Below are 12,430 nucleotides of genomic sequence, written 5' to 3'. Positions count from 1 at the left end.
ACTTAGAGGGTTATCCTTATTCAACCTTTACAAATACAAATTAAACCTAAATATTTCCTCCATTTAAAAACAAACAAATGCTTATGATTAAGTGAATTTCCTTACAAACTGTAAATCAGTCCACTCTGTTTTATATCAAAGCAATTTAAGTAACTGATTTTAATCATGATTTAAATCAGCAATCAGGAAACCTCAATTTAAATAATTTATTTTAATCATGTTTTGAATTTATTTTCCTATTTTCACATGAGTCTCATTGGATGGTAGCCATTAAAATGTTGATTTAGTGGACTAAATACATTCTTTATACTACATTTGGTGCTTCTTTTTGCTAAGCAGGCGGATGCACTATAGATGCATTTATTTAAGCAATTATAGAGTTAAATTTACATTTATTCAGACTCAAATTTTATATTCAGTATAAAATTACATTTTATACTAGAAAATGGTGACTGCATTTCTTAATTACTAAATTAATTTTTTTACTTGTGATTTGTGTCATGTTCTACTTGGATGGAAATTCAGATTCAATTAAAAATGAACAAGAACAACATTTTTTATTAAATAAAGTACTTTCAGTGTCCTGGGAAGCAAAAGAGAAAAGTTTATCAAAACATGTTTTGCATTTAAAAATTGATCAAACACCGGAATTACTATCAGTTGGAGAACACTTCAATCTCTTTGGTCACTCAATGACAGACCTAAAAGTTGCAATTCTTCAACAATAAAACTTAAACAGACTCCAACGAGAGACTGCTGAATTGGAATTAATTTGCAAACTGGATACAATTAACTTAGGCTTGAATAGAGACTGGGAGTGGATGGGTCATTACACAAAGTAAAACTATTTCCCCATGTTTATTCCCCCCCACACCTCCTACTGTTCCTCAGATGTTCTTGTCAACTGCTGGAAATGGCTCACCTTGATTATCACTACAAAAGGTTCCCCCCACGCTCTCCTACTGGTAGTAGCTCACTTAGGTGATCACTCTCCTTACAGTGTGTATGGTAACACCCATTGTGTGTATATAAATCTCCCCACTTGTATTTTCCACTGAATGCATCTGATGAAGTGAGCTGTAGCTTAGGAAAGCTTATGCTCAAATAAATTTCTCTGAGGTGCCACAAGTACTCCTTTTCTGTCTGTACTTAGTGAATTGAGCTGATTATTTCTGGTCACTGGGTCCTTCAAGATTTTAGAACTAGTACATCTAGTTTTTATTCATCAATTGGAAGAGGAAAACAAACTTTCCTGCTTTGTCAGCTCCCAAATGGTTTCTTAACTTTAAATGAACTAGTCATTGAACTGAGTTAGTTGAGTAAACTGACATGAAGAAAATACTCTGTGCTCCTGCAGAAGAGACTACTGTTATCAAAAGCTGGTTTAACACTTCAGCAAACTCTGGTTCCACGTACTTAGCCAGTGACTTCTATCAGTTTAGTGGTTTGACTTTCATTAACATTTGGCAGCAAATATGTGCTACTTAATACTATTTTTGTATTTAATTTAAATTATTTTAATAGATTATCAATTTCAAATTTAAACTTTTATTTTTAGAAAGTAAATCTTTATTTAATTTTTTAAAAATCAATTTTTTAAATTGATGACTTTTTATCCTAATACAAAAGCAATAGTACCTTAAATTCAGGCAACGTTCACCCAACAAAATACCCATCTCCTTGCCATTAGTTTACCAGTGACATTGAATCATATTAATGCTTTCACTAGCATGCCCACTTTCAATTAAAATATTTTCCAAACAGCTTTATTATACTATTTGCTCCTTTTAATACCTAGTACAGCTTATTTTTTGTGTGTGATTTATCTTAGGCGTGTGACAGATAATGTGAATTGGAAGCTTATATTTTGGGAGGAGGAGAAGTCATTTTCTCTTTGTGCCCCCTTTAAAGTAAGACTTGAGCAAAACAAATTTAAGAAGACTGAGCTTATCATTTGGAGGAGCTAAAATATGCTACTTACCCAAAACAATGTTACTGACAAATGGCAGAATAGCAGAATCAGAATGAAAGGAAAACAGAAGGAATATCTCTTGTTGGTATATCTGTATGCTAATTCCGTAAAATTAGGATGTAAATATCTCTTTCCTTTATGGCTAACCCAGAGGGTTAATATTTACCCACCAATTTGGGTGCTTACAGACTTCTGTAGTTTTGATAATCATAAAGACCTGATTGAAAATATCTAAGGAAAGGATACAGATGAATATAGCTTGAGAAAATGGAATACAGACTGAAGGAATGGTGAGGCAATCTTAATTTTGGATTCTGTGGGTATAAAACTTAAGCTTCCATTAACAATTTTTTGATAGAATACATTACAAAATGTAATTTTTTAAGACATACTTATATCTAAACAAGTTGGCAGGAATTTAAGGATTTTACATCAAGTAAAATTATAGTATAAGATGAAATTGCATTTCTTTAAAAATGGGAAGTTGAAAGATCTATCCCCTTCGTGCAGTTAACACTAGTTTTTCACTCCTGTAGATGTACAGTGGATGTGAATTAATTACTGTGAACTTACGCTTTGAGTTTCTTTTTAAATTTTTGTTGTGGTTGGGAAGGCCATGCATCTTAACAAATACGCTCAAAGCTTACATTACAGAATATTTATTTTTTCTTTTTTCACATAGATGACAAGAGAAATGAAGACAAGACAGCAGAAACAAATGATGGTACGTCATCAGGAAAGGCCAAAAGGAGATTTCCAGATTTTGGGTAAGAGATTTATGAGTTGGTAGAGGAATAAGTGGCTTTAAATGTTACTTATGCTAAGTTACCATATTCTAAATAGAAAATATTGTGAAACATACTTTTCCTGTGCATTTGTGATACCTTCTCCCATTCCCCCCTTGCCCCCAAGGTCCCATCTCCAAATTCCTAAATTCCTTTATCTAGCAGTCTACTATTAATACCCACTTGGTCTTTGTCCACTTTCACTCTCATGCTTGGCATGGTAGAATTACCAAAACAAAATGTGTAAACACATATAAAGAGTTTGTGGGACAGTGTACTTATAATATAATTGTGTTGTGTATTATGGAGCTGCAGCTTGCACCTCCATAATACATACACACACAAGTATATGTTTTGCACTTAAAACAGGGACTTATCCTCTTTGTTATGTAAGAAAAATAATATAATATGCCCTCCCCAAAATTACAGCATTTACTCTGAGTAAAGAATTAATTTTTCTGAGAATTTACAGTAAATCCATTAACTTCAGTTAAATTCACTTTTTAAAATGTCAGTTAAGAAAATTAATGCCTTAATGTGGATACTTTTTCTGCTGAATGATCTTAATATCTGAATAATGCATCTTCTTCAAATGTTTGAAATATTTTTTAGGATTAGTGATTACTTATTGCCACTAATATTCGTAAATTAAAGTTTCTCCTTTAAGCAGAGGCTGGAGAGTGGTTTGTCAGTGAATTCCACAAAGAATTGCCTTCTTTCAGAACAGCAGCCATCTTATTGTTCGCAGTGGTGTTGTAGCAGTATAACTGAAGAAGAGCTTGAAAGCTTGTCTCTTTCACCAACAGAAGTTGGTCCTCTAAAAGATATTACCTCACTCACCTTGTCTGTCTAATTTTATTATGATTATTATTAATGGAACTGAAGCCACAGACTGCCCTTAGCAAATATGGCCACTGCCTCCATTTACTTTATTACCCCCATGATGTGAGGTTAGCAAATGTTTTTCAAAAAATTAATCTAAAATGAGACTAAGCACTAAAATGCCTTAACCATAAGATTATTGCATGGCAACACTACAGGGCAGAGTTATGCTTGCTTGGGTGCTTTAATTGTTTATTTTTGTATCTTACCACGTTCAGAATGTAACCTTTTTGCTGGAGCCTGGAGCCCAATATTTTCTGTTTCTCTGCTTGGCTCTACCTGTTTTGCAGATGCCTATTTTGCCCTTCCCTTCCTCACATGGATGGAATTAGATTAAAATGCATGCTCACTACTCTGTTCCATGGAAGCAGGCAGTAGGGTATCAGGGAGTCAGATCTGCAGTCCAGTTTAAGGCTGGGAAGAGAGGGTGGGGGGAGAATCAAAAGTATAGATTAAGGTGTTGGCTTGCTGGGAGGATGGTGCAGCAGCTGAGATTTGGGGAGCTGGGAAGAATAGCTGACAAAGCCAGCTATAAGCTTCCCCTTTTTCCTGGTACTTTGGAGGGCAATGCAGCCAAGCCACCTATCCAGCATAGCAGGAACCAAGTCTGAGGATGGAATCAGACTGACTGGAGAGCATAGCAAAAGAAAAACCAACCCCCTCCCCCCACCCCCGCCTCCTATCCTTGAAAGTAATCAACAAATTTCACATCAAGTGGCATTTTAAAGTTTGGGTCATTATATATATGGAAATAGAGTAAATGTTGCTGTGGAACGAGGGGTTGTTCACATAGAATTTGGTGCCATTGTGAAATGGAGTACACAGGCCCTGAGTCCAACATTTTTTCCCCTTTAACTGGTTTTCTCTCTAACTGGTTTTCTCCCCCAATGGTAAACATATCGGTACTGCTTGGAAATGGGACCTTGTATCTCTTTCTTTAGCATATACATTCCTGTAGGTGATTCATTCAATCTTTTTCTTCGTTCTTGCGTGTCTTCGCCTGTACGTAGGAATGCACCTTAAATCGCATGAAAGATATTCTGCAAAATTGGGCTCCACTGTATATAATATTTTAAATGACTTTTATGAATGTGTTATGACTTAAATTTGTATTAATGAATAACAAATATTTAACTCCTTTTGATATATAGCATTAAATTGCAGTAATTGTATTTAAAAAAAAAAAGGTTTCAGAGTAGCAGCTGTGTTAGTGTGTACGGTAACACCCATTGTTTCATGTTCTCTAAGTATATAAATCTCCCCACTGTATTTTCCACTGAATGCATCCGATGAAGTGAGCTGTTGCTCACGAAAGCTTATGCTCAAATAGATTTGTTAGTCTCTAAGGTGCCACAAGTCCTCTTTTTCTTTTTATTAAAAAAAAAAAAGCAGCTTTTTTCTTTTTTCTTTTTTCTTTTTTTTACTTCAGAGGTTTACGGAAATCTGGTGGTAAAGGAAAGAAACAAGAGAAGGAAAATCCGAGGAGCTCTCTGGATAGCCGGTATTTTTAATAAATATATATTGCATTCTTAAAAATAATTAACTACCGTTACTGTGTATTCTTATTCAGTATAAGAGCAATTAAATATTGCATAAATCAGTACATTAATGGGAAGATGGGCTTCTATGCTTATGAAATAAGGAAAATAGTGTTACATGTTAGTTATTCATATTATGAAACAAATTCTATTCTGCTTGTAGGCAAAAATCATAGTGTAGCAAGAAAAGCCACTTCAGGAGTAATTCTCAGTAGTCCCAAGATACAGGTTTGAAAGTGTTAAACCATCTTCAATGTTTTTAAAGCTGTTAAATAACTCAGCAATTATTTTTATATTAACATTCTAAGATACATACATTTTGATTAATACAGTAACTCCTCACTTAACGTTGTAGTTATGTTCCAGAAAAATGCGACTTTACGTGAAACAGTGCTAAGCGAATCCAGTTTCCCTGTAAGAATGAATGTAAATGGTGGGGGGGTTAGGTTCCAGGGAAATTTTTTTTTGCCACACAATACAGTACTATAGTTGGGAGGGGCCCCCGCCTCACGCCACACAGACACAGCCCACTGGCACTGGAGACAGTGAGGCAGGCAAGGAGGCTGAAGGTGCTGAAGGCTAGGAGAAGCACATTGCGCAGCAGCAGATTCCCCTATTCTGCAAGCACCAGGGGTGGGGGGGGGGCTCAACACTCGGCCCGCCCACTCCACCCTTCCCCCAAACCCCCCCCCCCCCTTAACCAGTCTCTTCTTCTTCTCCCCCCACCTTTAATCCACATGCCACGTACTTGCTCCTCCCCTGCCTCCTGCCCGCAGCAATTAGCTGGCTTGCATCGTTCGGGAGGGAAGGGAGAGGTACGAGGACACAGCGCGCAGAGTCCCCCTCCTTCCTCTGCTTCCTGAACACCGCAAGCCAGCTGATTGTCGCTGGCAGGGGGGAGGCGTGCCATGTCCTCGCTCCTCCCTCCTGCCTGCGGCAATCAGCTGGCTTGTGACGTTCAGGGGGCAGGAGGGAAGGGGGGAGGAGTGAGGATGCAGCGCGCCTCCCCGCTCCCTCCCCTGCCTCCTGCCCGCGACAATCAGCTGGTTTGCAGCATTCAAGAGGCAGGGGAGGGAAGGGGAGCCTGCGCACTGAGTCCTCTCTCCTCCCTCCTGAATGCCGCAAGCCAGCTGATTGCCACGGGCAGGAGGCGGTGGGGAGGAGGGGGAAGGCGCTGATCCGCAGGGTCTGCCGGCTGGCGGGAGGCACTGTCAGATAGGGGGATGTAGGGGAGCTGATATGGGGGCTGCCACCTGTGGACAAAGCGGGCAGCCAAACGACGTTATAGCAAAGCATTGCACAACTTAAAATGGAGCATGTTCTGTAGTTGAGCAGGGATGTAAGATCGAAACAACGTTAAGCGAGAGGAGGTTAAGTGGGGGGTTACTATATGCCATCTAGACAATTATTAAAGACATACAGCGGGTTATTGCTAGACCATTATAATTCCATTTATTTATTTCAGAGGCTCCCGAGAGTTATTGGAAGACTCTGGCAACAATCAATCTGCATCAGATTCAGACTCTCCTGTTCCTACTTGCATACCTTTCTCTTGGTTTGGGGACAGTCACAAAGAGCCTCAGGTTTCCGGTAGCAGCCTAACCTTTTCTCAGAGTGGACAGGCCACTTTATTCGAACAGGGTCAAGAGAAAAACAGAACCAAGGTAAACGTACACAAATAAGCTATATTTTGAACATTTGGGTTTGATATGGTTTTACTCGTTCAGGGTCCAAGTTCTAAGTATTTAGGATCTTGAAAACTAATTGTTTTCAGGTAGTAAGCGAAATGATTACAAGATTCTGTAAGTAATTGAGAGCCAACATTTGAGTTTGTATAAAATAAGAATGTGGTGAGAATTATCCTCCAAATTCTAAACAGCTTACTTTATATTTTGCCAAGGAATTAAATAGGTCCTGCTCAGAAACAATGTATTTTGTTTTGTGTTCCTTCAGCTGGTTGTGCACAAGTTAACAGTTCCTTAAACTGTGCATATTTTTGATGGCCACCTAATTTTATGCAGAAGAAAAGGAAGGAAAATAAAATGGTGCCTGTTGACTTCAGCATTTGTAAAGGGCTGGGGTAGCAGAGCTGAGGAAACAATATATGCCAGAAGGAAAAATAAAATAATTTTTACTTAAACTTTCAAGTACAGAAAGTAAAACTTGAAAATGGGTGAACTTTTTAAAAGTGTTTCTTTTGAAAATGGGAGCTAAGATTCTAAGTCACTTAGGTGCTTTTGAAAAATTCACCCAATGTTTTTTAAATACCTTAAACTGGGGTTCTCAATTTGGGGTCGCAAACAGGTGTAGGGAATTGTGACCACCCAGCCCTTCCCACATTGCTAACTTGGAGAGGGGAGAAGGGAAATGCAGTCTTACATCATTGACAGTGCTATTTTGAAAGTTATTACTGAGTAATTCTACTAATGATTTAGTAACTTTAAAAAGAAGCTTTTCGTACATCCTGTAAAAAGTGACACTACATAATTCAATTTACTACTATCAAGTTTCCATCTTGACAGTCTGAACTATTTGGGTAAGGGTACTGTTAGGCTTAGGGGAAGCGGAGGTGCTGGGAAGAGGTAACTGAAATTTACTAGAAATTCTGATGGGTGTCCCATTAAGTAATTTTTATTTAGCTATATTTAAAGTCTAAAGTGAATGTAATTTCCATAAAACACTGGTTGTTGTCTAAACACATTTTAAAACAGATACACAAATAATACTAATCACTAAATGCCATTTTTAATTTACCTGTTTATCTGTTATCTTTATTCCTGTGTTCCCTTTGGATTTTTTCTTGTCTGAGACTATAAACTACTAACATATTAAACTTCCACAAAATTCAGTTTTAATTCTTACAATTAATTTTTTTGTCTTCAGTCCTCTGCAGTGGGCTTTCACATTCTCCTTTTTACCACTTAATCTAGGGCCATATGGAACATACAGAACAGAGTTTTTCTATACTATAGTTTAGGGAAACCACTGATAAATGTGTGGAGTTTGCTGATAACATAGTGCTGGCTTTCCTTGTCTAGTTGCTAATTACATGAAAATATAGTTAAAATACATTAAAAACTGTTCTCGTGTTTGTCATGTAAGGAATTGCAGTAGTTGTCACAAGAGTCTGTTAAGGGGTCTGCATACTTATAAGTGGGAGGGGAAGTGGTCTGTGAGTTTGTAAGTAGGTTTGAAAGTGTTTTATTGTAAGATATCTCTCTGTGTCTTTCTCTCTCTCTCGAGTAAACATCTGGTCCTTACCATGAGAAGTTTGAGAATCCCTAAAGTGGAATATGTTGGCCTTTTAGTTTAAAGAATTTTGTGCAGTATTTTTTTTTGTTTTGTTTGCAGAACTTGTGTATCTATTTGTTCTTCTCCAACCATCTATTATATCTATGTAGTGGGAACCATAGCATCTCCCTTCCTCCCCACCCCCAGGGATGCTTCTCCAAATAAGCCAGGGCTTTGGGGTCACCAGGCCCTCTGTTAGAGTGAGTTTGCATATCCTAGTGAATATTAGGTTATTTTTAATGTATAACTTATAAGGGATTTACAATTGATATCTATTTAAGATATTGCAAAACGCTTTCTAAACAAGAAATGATAAAATGTGCCTAAAGTGTTTGGGTACCAGTACTGCACAGCAGTTCAGCATTTCATGAACCATTTGAGGCATGATAAACCGTGCGGTTCTCTCTATGTAACCCTTTCCCCTGGAGTAATAGTTTTATTGATGGGTGGCAGAAGGCCCAGTGCTGTGATGTGCCAGCACATGCCCCACTTAAAGCATACTTGGGTAGCAGATGCTGAGCCTGTTCTCACCTGTATTGACAGCCTTCACTTTCTGTGCCTCTGGGGATCTCTTCCCCTCCAGACCCCCAGCTGATTCTCCTCCACCCCATAACTCTTCATCCTGTTCATTATCACTTCCAACTTTCCAATAGATTGTGTCCCACTGCCAACTGGTTCCACCTCCCATTCCCTTCTCTCATATCTCAGTCTTGATGGTTGCTCTTGGCTTTTTTCTTGGCCTGTGAGGCAGTTTTTTCTGCCTGGAGGGCACAGCAGTCTTTAGCTAGTCACCACCTACTCTGTAGAGACCCCTAGTGGTGGAAGTTGACACGCATTCTTTAACCATTACCTGTGTACTGACTGGCCTTAAATCCACACTCAGTGGGATACCAAATATTGTAACTGTCCCACCAAGATCAGCTTTGTGGTCTCCTTTTCTGGCTTAGTGGAGACACAGCAACTACTGACTCAGGCAGTTAGTAATCAAATTGTATTAACTGAATGACAAATAGTAAGGTTTTGGACAAATAATTTTATTTGCTTCTAAAATTAGGTTTAAGACAGAGATGTAGCTGAGTTGAGTACCCAGTAATGCACATTGTCATTTAGGAAACACAATAAATGGACAAATTTCCCATTACACCTTTTCCAGGGGAATAATATTGTTGAGTTTGGTTGAGTAATATTTATTACTTGTTGGTAATAATTTTACAGCCATTGTGGAGAAGTCATGAAAATACATTGTTTAAAATACACTTCTACCCCGATATAATGCGGTCCTCAGGAGCCAAAAAATCTTACTGTGTTATAGGTGAAACCGCGTTATATCAAACTTGCTTTGGCCTCGAGCATTTCCATTATTAATAGTCACTTCCTGCCCCCTGACTGACCCCTCAGAATCCCCGACCCATCCACCTTCCCCTTCCCTAATCACCCCCAGGACCTCAACCCCTAACTGACCCCCCTGCTCCCTGACTGCTCTGACCCCTATCCACACCCCCAACAGTCTCTCTGGGACTCCCACGCCTTATCCAACACCCCTGACCGCCCCGCCCTCAGAACCTCTGAACCATCCAACCCTGTCCCCTGACCACTCCCCCGTGCCCCTCACCTCCCCCCCGAGACGTCTGCCCTTTATCCAACCCCTTGGCCCTGGCCCGGCACCCTTAACACACCGCTCAGAGCAGCATGTCGGAGCCAGACATGCTGACCCGCAGATCCACCAGAGCGCGCAGCCCCGCCCCCTAGAGCCATGGTTTACCGCGTTATATCCAAATTCGTGTTCTATCGGGTCACGTGCTATGGGGGGATAGAGGTGTATTGGAAAGTAAGAACTCTGAAAGAATGGTAAGAACTATTTCTGATTATTCTCCTGTGTGAGAATCTGTAAATGTAGTATTTAATCTTTTGATAATGTATATAACTACTCTAGTATTAGGATTTTATTTCACTAATGTACAGAATTACAATTTACTGGTTAAGAGCATTTTTTCTAAATTGAAGAGAGGTTAATGTTTGTGAAAGGTGACCACTTAGGAGACTTAAGTATTGTATTCTCAGGCGTAGCAACGGCATCAGTAGTACAAACTTTCCTACACTGTCTTGCCAGCATGCTTCAACTGTCTGTTCGGTAGTTTGCCCTTTGAGATTGACAAGTTACTCAGTGTTGTTGTTCCTAATACTACTTTACTTACAGTCCTTTCCTGTGGTAGAGCCCACGGTTTGTATATACCATTCACATAGGTAATTTTTTAGATAATTAACTTACATAGTGTTTGCTGTAACTTTTAGATATTTTTGCACTGCTTCCTAAGCTTCTAGCCAGGCACACAAATATTCCACACGTTACCAAACAATACTTTATTGCTATGAGAAACATTGTAGTGTCATATATTTATATATTATCATCTTACTAAATTCCTTAATTTTTATGGAACAAATGTGAAATGAGATCATTTACACCACTCCAGAGTTCTTGCAGAATTTTTTTTTTCCTGAGAATTTATGCAGGAAAGATAGTTTTCCTAATGAGGTATAAACTTTTAGTGAAATTTATTGTTTACTTAGAATTTTCCTCCTTTTTCCTGTGAACATATTAATATTCACGTAAAGCATTTGCAGGTAATCAAGTATTAAAATATATGGAGTCAAGTGTTTATGAACAGACCCCGGCACAAAGGAACCTTGATCTGATTAGAGCCATGGATGCAGCTATGATACAATTAATTAGGGCTGTCAAATGATTTTTAAAAATCACAGTTAATCACAAGATTAAAAAACAGTCGTGATTAATCGCAGTTTTATTTGCACTATAATAAATAATAATAGAATTGTTATAATAGAATAACAATTTAAATTTATTATACGTATTTTAGATGTTTTCTACATTTTCTAATATATTGATTTAAGTTACAACACAGAATACAAGTGTACAGTGCTCACTTTATATTATAATTTTTATTACAAATGTTTGCGCTGTAAAAAATAAGTCTTTTTCAGTTGCTTATACAAGTACTGTAGTGCAATCACATTATCATGAAAGTGCAACTTACAAAGGTAGATTTTTATTTTTTTACATAACTGCACTTAAAAAAAAATATAAAACTTTAGAACCGACAAGCCAAAGCATGAAAGGGGATATGCATGTTTAGCTTATCTGGCACGTAAATACCTTGCAACACCCTCTACAAAACTACCATTTAGATCCCTGTGCTCACTTTCAGGCAACATTATAAATAAGACACAGGCAGCATTATCTCACATAAAAGTAAACTAACTTGTTTGTTTTAGTGATTGGCTGAACAAGAAGTAGGACTGAGTGGACCTGTATGAGGTGAATGGAAAAATACTATTTCTTCATCTTTTTTCAGTGCAAATATTTGTAATAAAAATAATATTAAATGAGCACTGTACACTTCGTATTCTGTGTTGTAACTGATATAAACATATTTGAAAATGTAGAAAAACATCCAAAAATATTTATAATAAATTTAAATTGGCATTCTATTATTGTTTAACAGTTCAATTAAAACTGCAATTAATCGCAGCTATTTTTAATCTAATTTGTTTAGCATTAATCGCATGCATTAACTACAATGAATTGACAGCCTTACAAAAAAAAAAAAATTAATTAACTACTATACACTGTTCAGAGTAGCAGCCGTGTTAGTCTGTATTCACAAAAAGAAAAGGAGTACTAGTGGCACCTTAGGATATGTCTACACTACGAAATTAGGTCGAATTTATAGAAGTTGGTTTTTTAGACATCGGTTTTATATATTCGAGTGTGTGTGTCCCCACAGAAAATGCTCTAAGTGCATTAAGTGCATTAACTCGGCGGAGTGCTTCCACAGTGCCGAGGCTAGAGTAGACTTCCAGAGTGTTGCACTGTGGGTCGCTATCCCACAGTTCCCGCAGTCTCCGCTGCCCATTGGAATTCTGGGTTGAGATCCCAATGCCTG

General features: G+C 38.0%; 1 protein-coding gene across 3 annotated transcripts in view; it reads left to right on the top strand.

Moving 5' to 3' along the window:
- The window catches only part of LOC311528525 (neurabin-1-like), a 90,057-nt gene that overhangs the window by 46,397 nt on the left and 31,230 nt on the right, over window positions 1–12,430 (top strand). For all 3 annotated transcript variants that reach the window (XM_084643660.1, XM_084643658.1, XM_084643659.1), the window contains 3 exons: window positions 2,655–2,739; window positions 5,069–5,140; window positions 6,643–6,841. In XM_084643660.1, the coding sequence (XP_084499786.1) occupies window positions 2,655–2,739; window positions 5,069–5,140; window positions 6,643–6,841 (356 nt within the window). The remainder of the gene's footprint in view (window positions 1–2,654; window positions 2,740–5,068; window positions 5,141–6,642; window positions 6,842–12,430) is intronic.

This window comes from Lepidochelys olivacea (assembly GCF_965140295.1).
Source record: "Lepidochelys olivacea isolate rLepOli2 genome assembly, chromosome: 11".
NCBI classification, from domain to species: Eukaryota; Metazoa; Chordata; order Testudines; family Cheloniidae; genus Lepidochelys; species Lepidochelys olivacea.
Note: the sequence above shows the minus strand (reverse complement) of the source record. Positions and strands in the feature narration are given on the sequence as shown.